Below are 13,900 nucleotides of genomic sequence, written 5' to 3' on the forward strand. Positions count from 1 at the left end.
TTAATGCACGCTTGGATATTTATCAGTGGCATATCAAGAAAACATTCATACAGAGTAAGACAATGCATTCCATTAGCACGCGATTTCTATTTTCTGCGAAGTTGCGAGAAGAATATGTTCGCAGGAAAGAACACCATTCGAGTGTTCAGCAAGTTACAAGTGTGCAGATTCCTTCTCTTAAAACCCACATGCTGTTTCGGTTACAGGAGAGCCCTGTGGTAAGGGAAGCAAACATTGTGAACAGGCAAGAAAACATTGCATCATGCTGTCAGGTTTCGAGAACAACAGAAGAATGTTACGGGCGCTTTAATAAAGTGAGAGAGTAGTTACCATTATGACTTAAAGTCACACTATGCAGATTTGTGAACTTGAGTTCTTAAAGGTCCACGGAAACGGCCCCCAAGAAGACACTGATAAACGCGTTCAATGTGTAGAACGAATTATTTTGAGCATTAAACCAAAGTATAACTCCTTAGAACAAAGCCAGTGATTTATTATTAATTTTTAAAAACAGCGTTTCTTGAACTTCGCGGGCACAGAGGATGTCGTTTGGCGGTGTCGCATGGAACTATTTCCCAGGACCGTGACGTCACGGGCATGTTGACTGGCAAGCAAGCCAGAAGCTGCCATTCGCTGCGGCCACTGCGGCCATGACGTCACGGACACACTTCCGGTAGCTGCGAAAGTCGTCTGCTCGTGCGCTGCTCGAACTCTGTGCGGGCTGTTACAGCTCGCCGCCCTTATCGGTTAGGTGGCCATTGCCAATTAAGTGCAACCGAAGCGACGCAGGGATCGGCAAAACGAAGCTTCATTTACAAATATCTTATTTATATAACGTGGTTTCAGGAGTATCGGAGTGTCGTCCGACGAGGCGTCAACAGCACGGTCAAGCACCGCACGATGGCAGCACCTCCTTGACCGCCGTAAACGCCGCCGCTGTGGCCCCTCCTCCCGCATACCGTTCGCGACCGACACGGCGGATCGTTAGCACCGATGTCCGAAATAAAGCGTGCTAAAATTTGTTGGCGTCTGGAATATTGAGCCGAATATCAAGTACGAAGCCCTCGTGAGGATCGCTGACCAGCAGCAAATTGCTGGTAAGAACGATAGCCGTGATACAAGCTAGTTTCTGCTCAAGCCAGCTGCCGCTGGTGCATTTCGGCTGATCCGATCTGCTCGTACTAGCCCTGCAATTAATGCGTCGGCAGAGTTAATCCTATAATTATTTTACTATGGCAGGATAGGAATCACTATAAGGCAGTTTCATAAGTAGACGATTTACGACAGCGTTGATCATGTTCCAAAGCGTCGACCGCCGCGGCTTCGAAGCGAAACAATAGGCCTAGCGACGACTAGGGACGGTCACGCACGGCGCCGGCGTTCGCCGCGCTCGCACGTTCCACCCCCGCGGTAATTGTGTAACGTACCTCAGCCTGCTCGCGGCATCCCGCGCTGCAAGCGTTGAAAACTCGTGTACTTTCATAGCTAAGGCCGCGTATTTTTTGGCGTTCTGCTCAGCAACAAGCCGTTCAAACGATACTGTAGGCACGACAAGGCTTCAGTACGCAGTCGCTGCGCTGTCGGCCGTAATCGAAGACGTCGGGCGGCACCATATTCTATACATCGATCTTTAAACGTGATACAGTGGGCAAATGAATAACTTTGTGAAGCAGACCCGCTCGTACGTTTCGCGCACTCGGGCGCCGACGAGTAGCTTCCGTCAACAGACGCCGTCATAACCTCAGTTAACGACGCAAACCGAGGTCGTCAAGCTCGGTTTGCGGTAACCGCGGTTAGTGGTGCAACCATGGTTTGGTCCGCCGTGTAACATAGGATAACCACGGGTTCGCGGTTACACTAACCGTCGCTGCGCGAACTGGCGAACTCCTCAGGCGTGTGCAAGCGAGGACGGGTTGGCGCGAGTACGCCACCAGCGAGCGGGCGCGCGGCAACCGGAAGTTCGTTGAAGGGACGTATGTCTGGACGGAGCTTTGAACTTGCTTGTATTCTTTGTTTTTTTTTTATGGCTCCCTTCGGCGTACGAGTTGAGAGGGAAAATTGGAAGGGTCATTTTTAATCGCCGATATCTTTGGTGTTGCAGAAGCTAGATCGAAAATTTTTGCGGGAGAATGATGGGTGGTTCAATAACTATCAGTGTTATGGCGTTGTTTATCCTTCTTTGTGACCCCTTTCAGTGGACCTTTAAAGAAACTCGCATATCAAATGGTCAACAACAACAATTTTCTTTCCCAAATTTCTAAATTTAATAATACTGTAGTTCGTTTGAAAGGATTGATGCCATAGTCAGAATAAATAGATTTATAAGTTTACTAGCAGTTTTCTCAACTTATACGGACTTATACAGACACAGCGTGCCTGTACTCTAGTATCTCTCGCACGCATTAAAATAGTTGCAGCGGTTGGTAAATTCGGTCCAAGGACGTTTGTTGGACGCAGAACATTTGTTTGAAAATTATCTCTCAAGGCACAAGAAAAGCTTTAAAGCATAAAATTTGACGTGGTCAAAATAAAATAATGGGACCACCCACGCCAAAGATTTTTTCTTTGATAGCGGGTTTCCAGCAGGAATGCATGTGTATGCCTATAGTTATTCAGCGCGTTTAAAATTCTGCCACAAAAGGAGGTGACTTCGCGTGCTAGAGAGAGGAAGTGCTCGAATGAAACCATGGAAACGGAGCTGAATCCTTTATAAACAATCATAATAATACTCTCTGAAACTGTAGTTCATAGAATAAAATATCCTTGCCCTCTACCTTCGCCCATTCGTCTGTGACGAAATATTGATGTTGGAGATCTGAAATAGAAACATTGGTTTCCTTCCTTTCCTCCCTAAGTCAAAATACACTCTCTAGCCTGACAGGTGTAAGTGCTCATTGCTGCTGTTGCAAATGTGCCAAGAAAACGCAAATAATACTTGAGATCTCATGTCAAGCCACAAATTAAACGGATCTGTTCCTTGTTCACCTGTTATTCATGCTGACTCGGGTATTCGGTTCTCAATGCGCGACCTGTTTCTTGCAGACAAGCCGCGTGTGCAGCTGCGCCTCGGCCACCAGATGTCGTTCGACAACATTCGCGAGAGGACGGACGTGACCTTTCTGTGCTTAATCGACGCCAACCCGCCTGTAGAAGAGGTCCAGTGGACGTTCAACGGCCGGGAACTGAGGCCCGCTCCCGTCGCCCCGGACCCGGTGACTGGAAAGAGGCCACCTCGCAACAGCCTCGTCATCCGCAACGTCGGCACCAGCCACTCGGGCAACTACTCCTGCATGGGCGCCAATTCAGAGGGCGTCGGAACCAGTGAAGAGGTCAATGTGCACGTGAAACGTAGGTAGCCTTGATTTTTCACTCCGCACTACACTGCTCGCGCAATTGATTTCATGGCAGGCAGCTTGGCGGCGAAGGAAAACGCCATTCGGCCTCGAGTAAATTGCAGAAATATTGGTTTTAATGCAAGTTCGAAGCGGTCACTGAAACCGATATTCAAACCAGGAACCGCACATGGGCTGGTATTCTATAGGGCGAAGGTTGCGTTTTTAAAGGCAGTCATGTCCGTATGAGCTAGCTGAGAAGGACATGAATAAAGTAAAGTGAATTTACCGCCCCGAACTGCTGAAGAGTCAAGTGAACCCAAATGTGAGGCGCAATACTCCTTGTGCTGAGAACTGAAGAAGCTGATTGTATGCGCTGTCCCCATCTAGATGTCTGATTCCTTTAAACTCTGGCTGACATGACATGGAACGAACATTTAGCGAGAAACGACTTCCGAGACGTGTTGAGGCCTTTACCGTATATGTCTGGCTACGACGACACTTAGTCATTTAGAAGCATGTGCATTGCTGGAAAGAAAATTTATGTCTTAGGCTCACGTTAGCTCGCGTCCATGCCCCATTTCCGTGACAAAATGTAGTTCTTTGTTTTTTTTACCAAGGTCTGATTTGAGGACGCGCTGATGATCGCATTAGTTTCCGCGGGAGTGATCATGAATACAGTAGTTGCAATTTTTTTTATTGAAATGTGTTGGAAAATGAAATGAAGATCACGACGGGGGACGGTTAAGTTGCCATTCAAAGAACTACTATTGAGTTGGCAAATCTGATGGATAAATCAAAATTTCAGCGCTTTCAATGAATATCAGTGTGCCTTTAAAGACTCCATATTTTTTAACAATGTTCTGGTGCATGACTAAGAAATGAATACATTCACTATACTAAATAAGCAGAAATAAAGCAAAATGAACGATCGCCTGTGCAGAACCATGACGGAAACATTCTATCTCAAATGGGATGGCCTTTGGTCAGCCGCCTCTGCTTTACACATTATTGTTTTCTTTTTCCAGAGCGCTGCACGAAAGACCATTTTTGGTAGATAGAAATATGCATCTTCGTAGTTCTAGCGCTGCTAATGTAGGAGACGCGGCAAAGTGGAGCTGGAGAGTTGGTATCGAAATGCAGCTGACCACATCTTAGCCAACCTAATCGGATATATGCTTTACCGCATTTTGTATTCGCAGAAAGGCTGAAACTTAGAGAAAGACTGGTTCCACAGAGCATACTGGAGACATAAAAAAAAATACGATTTTGGGGCGACCGACCGAAACAGCTGGAAAATAATTGGAGTGTGTACAGGCATGTCACTAGCCCCATACCAAAGGTTTCATTTTTATTTTTAGACCGATTGTCATTGTTTCCCAGTGAACATATTTCTCAGGAATGCCGTTTCACATATTTGCAGAGTAAGGATATAGAAGAGCAAGTTATTGTCAGTGGCACCAGCAATGTTTTTATCTCTATGTGTGTGTAATTTACACCTGCTTTAAAGCGGCGCTCATGGTACATCACACTGCATTTGTCAGGAGGCAGCGAACGTATAAAAACGTGTTGCGCCTCTGTCGCTTCGCAGTCGGTATATCTAAAGTGCAAACAGTTTCATGAAAGAGTGCCTCTTGCATTACTGGCTTTTTTACGTCATAAATGCACTGGTAATGATTTGTTGCCGAATGAAAGGGCACGTGCAATATCATGATTTAATTCAGACTTCCTTCCAATGTATATTTTTGACCCTTGTACCTACCCTACAACCCGGCTTAGACTGCATTCAGTGAGCTAGATAGATGGGTGAGGACAATCTTATAGGATAGAAAAGAAAACAAACTGTTCCATAGTACAGCTTTTTTCTTTAAACCCAAGCCTCAGTGACGAAACAACAGAGAGTACAAGACGCGGTAAATTTACTTCGAGCAAGCAGTGCGTGATGAAGGCAGCCGCATTGTTCTTACTTTTTCACTTCTGCATAGAATAAAAAGTCTGTGTTAATAAAGTATACGTGCTAATAGAATTTTGATAGAAGAAACAAACAGCGGGAGGGTGCATCCTTTATTAACAAAAAGCCTAACCCTCGCTATTCAAAACTGTTTCTAGATTGTTTCCTCATCAAACACCGGAGCAATTTCTAGGACTTTGACTTTGGTTGCCTGTTGTTCTAAATACGAAAATTGCGAATACGTCTCCCTCACCTCTCCCCAAGTGAAAAACATCTTTCGTCGATGTCAGTATCTTTTATTACTTGCAAAGCGTAGTCACACGATCTGTAGATTTCAGAATGCAAGACAGCATTTTCTTCACTGTCTAGCATCAAATTGTTTTGCTGCCAAGAAATGAAAGTCAGACTCAAAATAAATTTCCACCACCACCATAAAAGTGTTAATATTTCTAGACATTTTATACCATGCGCAATTGGACCGTGGCTGCCGACAGAAAGAGCACCCGTCTACGTTTCCCCACAAGACTACTTAAGGCACAGCCACTAGTTTGGCAAAATCGCTGATAAGCTTAGAATCTTTCGGGTATATACAGAAAAAGCCTGAGGATCGTGCACTTCCCCGTCTTGTTCTGATTACTGCCGATCTCTTTCAATCTTTTCGCAACTGATCCCCGCCTTATGGCACGCAGATTCTCCCGTGTGCCGCGCCCATCAGCGCGTGGTCTACACTGCCGCCCGCGCAGAGGAAGTGGACGTCTCGTGCGAAGTGGAGGCCCACCCATCGGCGGTCACTTTCCTCTGGCTATTCAACTCAAGCCTGCAGAGTCACCAGCTAGACTCGGTCCACTGGAACGGCACCCAAAGCACGGCCCGCTACGCGGCGCACACCACCGAGGACTACGGCACGCTGCTATGCTGGGCGCGCAACGAGGTTGGCCGCCAGGAGCAGCCGTGCGTCTTCCTTGTCGTGCCTCAGGGTAAGCGGCGCAGCGCTGAAGCCGATTGGCCCGAATCGTCCACCGATGCTGCTGCCGCAATAACGCACGAGTCATGGGCGCCATTCGCGGTCGTTGTCTCCCTTTTCCATGTCTCTCTCTGGCATTCCCGACCTCTCCGCGCGCCGACAATACTCGGCATACCAGTCTCCCTCGGCAACATCGGGGATGTCCTCCCGTATATATCCCTCCAGTGATCATTCGTTCGATCGTATGTGAGCGACGATAAAAAAGCTATGTCGGTATTCAGCGGAAAAAGATACTATTCGCTCAACTTTCCCGAGTCGCTTGACCTGGCATCTCAACGTTCAGACGATAGCCAGAGAGAAATTAAAAGTGAAAGAGGTGGCAAAATCCGATATCAGCACGAATTTACTTCCCATTCCTCAGTATTTCAATAAACTTTAGCAAATATTTTTTTTACTGTCCATTATTCACACTTCGTGTTAGGAAACGAAAATACATAGGGCTTTTCTATGTTCCTCGGCTTTTCGACATGTTACGCTACGCGGCAATAAAAAACTATTAACATCCCTGAAAGTAACGAAAATTGACAAGTCATATCCAGGGATGGAAATGTACACGAAACGCGGAAAAATCCTAGGTTTGGCGATAGCCGGCACCGCAGGCACAATCGGGAAGCCTGTCCCAATATTTGCGCTTAAGAGACCGTCACCTCGTTTTTCCTTTTTTCCGTAAAGCTTTGCCTTGTCGTAGCTTGTATAGAGCAATACCGGAGCAAATAAATTAATTCTGCATGGCGTGGGAGAAAACAGTCAGATTATTTATAAAAGCAAATCCATAAAGATCAAACATCAGCTTGAAAAGGCCGCTGGGGGGGGGGGGGGGGGGGGGTGAGGCCGCCTTTTGTGTCGGCATGCCTCCTCTTGAAAATGTCAGGCACGAACCAACTTTGCGCTCACAAACCTTTTTTTGTAGAATTTAACCTCTCAAAGCGGCGAAGTCTATAAGAAAAACAATAATGGCGAGCTTTGGGAAAATTAAATCACCTGGCATTTTATATATAACTCAGTAGGAAAAAACTACTGAAAATTTCCTGTTGTTACGACAGAATTTCTGTGCGGTTTTTAACTGGAAGCCTGTTGCGACAACAGAACGTTCTGTATTAACATCAGAAATTTCTGTAGCTACAACAAAAAAGTACTACAGAACTACAGACAATAGAAACATATTACAGGAAAACTACAGAACTACCGAAAAGTACTACAGAACTACAGAAAAATCTGACGTTTGCGACAAAACTACATAATATTTTGTCGTATTTTTGACACGGTTCTGTAGTTTTTTTCGACTGGGAATGGCCACTGCCATTGCACAGTACGTAGGAATCTTGCTTTTTGCCTTCATCGGTAAGTCTCCACCACCACCATGGAGCAGACTTCGATATGGCGCGACAGAGCACTATGCATGTCTTATGACGTTCTGCGATTCAGACAAGTATACGTCACCAGTTCTTGAGAGTGAACTTGCTCATTCCCATATTATACCTGCTGTAGTGTGTTTTGAGTTCGTTGAAAAACTAATATGTTGTAACAAAATAACGTATGGCTAAGTGTTATTTTTGGCATTTTAGCATTCCTGAAAATGGTAGTCGGTGAACTGGACTTTCTCGTATGAAACCTAATGTATTCGGATCTAGGTTGACAACAAAACACGAAATATGCCGCCACACGGATGATATTTACGGTCTATGGCTCAAGGTCATTCGCACTCACGAAAAACCGGCTTGAACGATGCTCAGAGGACGGCCGTAGGCTCCAAACGGCCCCGAGCAGAGAAGATGTAGATGTAAGCTAGCAATTGTTTTTGCTATGTGTGTGCGTTTAGAACCACGGTTACATCGTACAACTTTGTAAATATTTGACAAGCGAAGCTTTGATTGACAGTTTCCAATCGCTGGCCTACGAGTGCACCACTTGTTTGATGGCACGTAATCCATGACGAAGGCAGGCTGTCATTTTAGAAAAACTGCGTCGAGTTCGGTAAATACGATGTTCAAGTATTAGGAACAGGCTGACGCCATTGACTAAGTGAGGCTTCTTTTGAGTGGCACTTGATGTTTCTGTCTTGAATAATGTTACAAATACAGCTAGGAGGTCTACGTTGGCTTTAGGGTCACATAGGACAGCTGTTTCATAAATCGCTGGCGATCAACATGGATGCTGTGCAACAACAATTTTTACACCATTACAACCAGCTTAAAATTTTTATCAACCATTTTCAACCTTTAGTCCTAAAGAAATACTTCGAGTCTAACGCTATTTTGGGCATTTGTGCCTCCCTTCAGCAGCAAGAAATGTATGCTAATAAAAAGGAAAAAAGTTAGAAAACTGACTGCTTTTCTTTTTCGCCCGTTAGTTAAGGCTCGTGAAGTAAAGGTAAAGAGGGGTACGTGACCATCGTTTTAACTCAGTGATGGTGTAGCCTATGACCCCATGTATTAGCAATAAATATGAAACTTGACCTCACGTAAGCTTTCTGGTAAACCGGCAGGCGGCAGTGAAGACTACGTTATCCTTTTTTTTTAATATCTGGCTTATGAATTGTTCGTTTGCACTGATCGCCTAATTTCATTATTGAGCAGATATATTTCGATGCTCGCCATTTCTCAATCGTTCTGAGGAAAGCTTTAGTTTTTTACGTATCTTTTGTTTCGGGTAAAAAGCCGAATGTCAATTTAATTTATAGCAACAGCACATTCTTGGCATTCCTGGCAGTGGCAGTGCTATGTTGTGCAAGTTTCCATGGGTGACAAGTGCGGTGCATTTTAAAAACGCTGAATTCTAGTTTCTATACTGCATCACAAGACGCACGCATAGAGCCTCTCTAGAAATTGCGCTCTTCTTTTTTTTTTCGTGCACATGAATCTAATGAGATAAATGCTTTCTCACTTTGCACGTTCCTGCGCTGCGACAGCAGTATTGCACCACAGCAGCATATGAAGAAAGGATGATTTAAAAAGTCAATTTTACAAACACCGTAAAGCGATGCTTGATCTTACGGCTTCAAAGGTATGAAATATTGCGGCTGCCCACCGACGGTGCCTTCTTACGAATTCCTAGCGTGCTCTGTTCGAGCCTTTGAACTCTGCAAACCTTCGACGATGGCTTAATGTCTGTTGAGAAAGAGTCAATATCGGTGCTGCAGCTGCATGCATTCGTATGCAGCAGAAAACCCTGATATCAGAGGTCGAGTCTCTTATCTAGCTTTCTCGCTTTGTTTCTGGCAATCGCGTATGGCATCGATTTCTGGATTCCGCTTGACAAAAGGGCGGCCTGGGCCCTTTACCGGGTATAAATGCGGGTGGTTGCCATGAAATATGACCCAGCGGCAGAATGAAATATCGCGGACGAGCCAGCCAGTAAAGGGTTCGCTCAGGGAAAGTTTTGTTCAGTATTTATCTTCCAGCGTGCGTTTGCAAAACGTACCCAAGACCGCCCGTTACTGCCAAGAATGGGTTGCAAAGACCTTCCGGTTGGTAAAAAAATGCGGCGGTAGATACGTTAATCTTCGTTCAGCGAGTTTTCATATGTTCCATAGCTGACGTGTTCTAACTTTATAGTTTATTTTATGTCTGGAATGGCGGCACAAGTTCACACCTCTCTGCTTATTTTTTCGAAAAGAATGTATCGCATGGTGCAGGAAAGCAGTTTATATTACACGAAATGTAACAGTCGTGCTTTGTGCTGTTCGCAATGCATGGGGAGAGGTCGATGTATGCTTCTACGGCATCATCTGAATGTAAATGTGGGACAAAAATGTATTCTAGTGAAAAATAAAAGCAACACAACGAAAAGTAAACATTTAAAGTTTGGTGTTTGGAGAACTGCCTGTAGGCTCATCATAAAACATAGAATAACTTCAAGAAATTATTCAATTGCTTTACCGGATTGCACGGTGCTTTTTTAGCAATCCGCAAGCTGTGTACGCAACATTTTATCGGAAAAGATCAATTATAATTCTCTGCTTTATATTATTCTCATAGAACGTCTTCGGTCCTGCACAACAAGACAATGGCCTTTTCGTTTTTATCGCTCCTGATGACGCTGTACGCTTGCTATCTCGTCGTGATCGGCAAGTCATCGCGTCACACTAAGTACCTGAAATAAGAGCTCACTATTATGGCCAGAGGTTTAATATCATTGAAATTTGTTTTCCAGAGTAAAGCACATGTAGGGGATCAGTGCCCCACATATGAATTGTTTTCAAGAACTCAAACAATGCAACCAGTATAGAATTGCGAAATATTCTGAGAACAGGGACAAAGAGGGACAAAAACATCAGTGGAAGAGGAGAATTGATTCTATAAAACCTTTTTGCAAACAAAGGGATGCCTGTTGGACGCTGCTCGGCATTTAGGAGAGAGGCGGGTGCAGACAAAGTTTTGTTTTTGCTTACCTTGAAATTCTTGAGACATGTGCATTGAAAGCAGTCGACTTGTTTTAGGCTGCGTTCGCTATAACGCTATTGCACATTGTGCAGCTGTGCTGCATAGTATCTGGTGCGCTAGGGTGGAAATATCGCCATGTTTTATGTGAAGATTGCAGTGTCTTCCCTTTCAAAGCGATGAGCAAGATGTAAGTCTGAGCTATACAATTCTTAGCAGAGGGTGCACCTATTGTACAAGCACGTGTGTTTCGTGTCTTGCGAAGAACCACTTGTGAAGTATACGCAGGATGCTTATGTTTTGCGTTTGCTATTATATTGTTGAGAAAGATCTATCGCGGCTGATTTAGCTCTTTCACAGTACCAAACCATGGTACTAATGTTGCTTCTGATGGCCCACGATTGCTGTCGTAATTATTTTCATGCGCACCTAGTATATTAGCGCTATATCTGAGAAGCTTCAGCGAACAGTTTCTGATACGAGTTTTGGTCTGCCGGTCTCGGCAGGAAGTTTGCAAGCGAGGCGTTATATACGTAGTAAATGTAATCATGCCTACCGGTTGCGCTTACCTATACCAGGACCAGTATGTTTCCATGATTCATATAATTTGGGTGCTTGTTCCAAATTTGTTTCAAACCGTTCCTGATGCCAATGACCAGGCGTCTTCCGTCTTTGGTGCGTTCTGCTCCGCTATCCCTGCCTATGGAGCTTATATGCAGCTTTACTGGCAACCATGGCATGCTCAACACAACATCGGAGAGGAGGCAAGAAAGAGGGAGAGAAGGCTTGCGACTAATATTGACACAGCGTCGGTGAAATCCGAGCTCTGATTGGACGACGTTGCAAACGGCGTCTCAAATGTCCGACAAATGAACGAATGAACGGCGCGCCGCATAAAAGACGCCAACAGACCGATACCGACGCGTGGAAAACATTTTTTGTATGCTAGTAATTTCGAGCCGCCCAAGTTATGGCGTCTCCACAATACAGGGATGCTACAACTGCCGCCTGCTAAACCAAATAAAGAACAGGGCCTATTAGTTTGGTAAAATTTGATCGTAATGTCTAGATCTCTAATCGGTAATGCTCTTGTGGCAGTCGTAATGACATTGACGACTCTTAATACATAGCGCAGTTCGGCACGTGGGACTGATCCATGTCTGAGCACAAAGGTCATGTGTGCTGCCCTTTGTGCTCGGGCTCTCAAGCACAAAACCTAGCGAGAACAGCAGTTTCGTTTCTAATTACAGCACCGTGTTGATGTCCAGTCACTGGAGTGGTCTCGACTGTGCTTGCCGCCCCCTTTTCGAAAATTTGCCCAGCAACCGCGTTTAACCTCCTGATACTAGTTCACCGTGGCTTTCCTGCTGTAACCGGGACCTGATACGGGGGTGCTATGTTTGACCCCATGAATCCCCGTGTCCCATTGATTCAGCATTTTTCAGCAGGCTCACGTTTCTATTTTCCCTTCGTTATACTTTGCATCGGTGCCATATTACCACCTGAAGCATCTCTGTGTTGTTCGCGTGTTTCGGCAGTCCAGTAATGGTGCCAAGTCTGGCCACGTGTAGCTTAGCTTTTGAACATCGTTGAGGCCGTAGTCGGAGAGCTCGCACAAACGGTTTTCCGTACACAGTAATTCCAACCGCAGCCACTCTAGCTAGCTTTTGGCACGATTCTTCGCAATCGTAAAAAATATACTTCTAATTCTTAGGGTCTATTACAGACCCTAAGGATTACACGAATAACAAACTAAAATTACCTGCTCAACTTTTTGCGTTTTAGTTTACGGACTAAGGCATACTAGATATTTAAGGGCTGTTAAAGTCACAGATGAACTCTCCTATTATAATTTGCTAATTTCGCAATATAGCCTAACATCGAAGCGAAAATTGTGCATCCGAAAGCTCATTTAGTTATTCTTTCACGCATCGTACATTGATAAAATAGCGCCAGTTTACTTTTTATGCTTTAAGCAGATACGCAGGTGGTTTAACCGGTAAGGTAGAAGGCGTCACAGTTATTTTGGCGAGAATGTCATGCACAGCGGCGCCTTTTTGTGAATTTGCACAATCAAACTACAGACACAGCCGATGTGTCTCTGAGAAAAAAAAACCATAATAAACAAAACAAACTCTAAAGATTGAAAAGAAATCTTGGTGTAATGGTTTCTTTACACCAGGCTGCTTCTAAATGTTTCCGAAATAATATGCATATTAAACAAACAAACAATTTTTAATAGCACAAAAAAGGATGGCTTGGTATAAGAGCCTCTGCCATGCTAAGAGCCATATTTTGTATTCTTTTATAACATATTATGTCGGTATCGGGATAACAGGGATCATTATTTTGCCATAGAACCAGCTCTTGCGCACAGATTACACATACAGTGTAGAGGCTTACTAGCTGCAGTTCGGATCAAGGGAGGTGAATAGCCTCAACCGCTGCGAGGTTTTATCAGCGCGCGTAGTTAGTAGTGAAGGATGGGAGTGCAAAGAAGAGTTTTCTAAGGGTAGCTCTTTCCGTTAGCCTCTCTTTCTACTGACAACGGAACGACGTAACTTGAAACTTCATTTAGGATTCTCTTTCAACCGCTGCTAAAAGGTAGCAGGAACACGGATCAGTGGAGATGCTTGAAGGGACGCGAGCTAAGCTAAACCTGAAACTAACGGGGCTCCTTCCTTGTCGCTGATTAGCATAAGGTGACGTTCTAGCACTGACTGCATGACATTCGCCTGCAGTTGCGCTCACAGTGAAGTGAAGCGTATTTACGCTGCCTGTGGCCGAAATGCAGTGTGGAGAATTTTAGAGCTGCAATGAAAAACAAAGGAGTGCAAATAAATTACTGCACATTTATGGACTTTGTCTTGCTGACTAGGTGGCTTATAAACGCCTTGATTAAAACAGGGAAACAACTGGGTTATTCATCACGGCCCCATTAGTTTTCGTGAAGTTATATTCCGCTGGGATCACATTTCGCTGGTCATCGTTTATGAAACTAAATTTATATTCCCTGGCCTTCCTAAGTATGTAACAACAAGGTTGAGAGCTCAAGGTCCTGCAGGTCTGCAACTAAAAGATTTATTAGTGTAGTATGAAATGGGGTCGCTATTCAAGCAGAAATATTGAAAACATCGATAGACACACATTCTATGGAGAATATACAGGAAATCAAAATTAAAAAATATGTTAAATAAGCCCGGACGTTTGGGGA

General features: G+C 44.6%; 1 protein-coding gene and 1 long non-coding RNA gene across 4 annotated transcripts in view; one reads left to right on the plus strand and one right to left on the minus strand.

The window, feature by feature from the left end:
* LOC146200076 (nephrin-like) overlaps window positions 1–13,900 on the plus strand; it is a 91,502-nt gene that overhangs the window by 56,398 nt on the left and 21,204 nt on the right. Inside the window, exons 5-6 of the mRNA XM_084595339.1 lie at window positions 3,043–3,348; window positions 5,973–6,260. Coding sequence (XP_084451465.1) covers window positions 3,043–3,348; window positions 5,973–6,260 — 594 coding nt within the window. The remainder of the gene's footprint in view (window positions 1–3,042; window positions 3,349–5,972; window positions 6,261–13,900) is intronic.
* The window catches only part of LOC146200077 (uncharacterized), a 45,476-nt gene that overhangs the window by 5,692 nt on the left and 25,884 nt on the right, over window positions 1–13,900 (minus strand). Inside the window, exons 3-4 of one of the 3 annotated variants that reach the window (XR_014705157.1) lie at window positions 10,186–10,399; window positions 5,396–5,667 (exon numbers count right to left, since the gene is read on the minus strand). The exons of 1 other annotated variant lie outside the window; for it this stretch is intronic. This is a non-coding gene — a long non-coding RNA (uncharacterized LOC146200077). Of the gene's footprint in view, window positions 1–5,395; window positions 5,668–10,185; window positions 10,400–13,900 lie in introns of those variants that run through there. One more of the 3 variants, XR_014705159.1, reaches the window with a different exon arrangement.

The sequence above is a fragment of the Amblyomma maculatum genome, chromosome 2 (genome assembly GCF_055883805.1).
Source record: "Amblyomma maculatum isolate TAMU_Amacu chromosome 2, ASM5588380v1, whole genome shotgun sequence".
NCBI lineage: Eukaryota > Metazoa > Arthropoda > Arachnida > Ixodida > Ixodidae > Amblyomma > Amblyomma maculatum.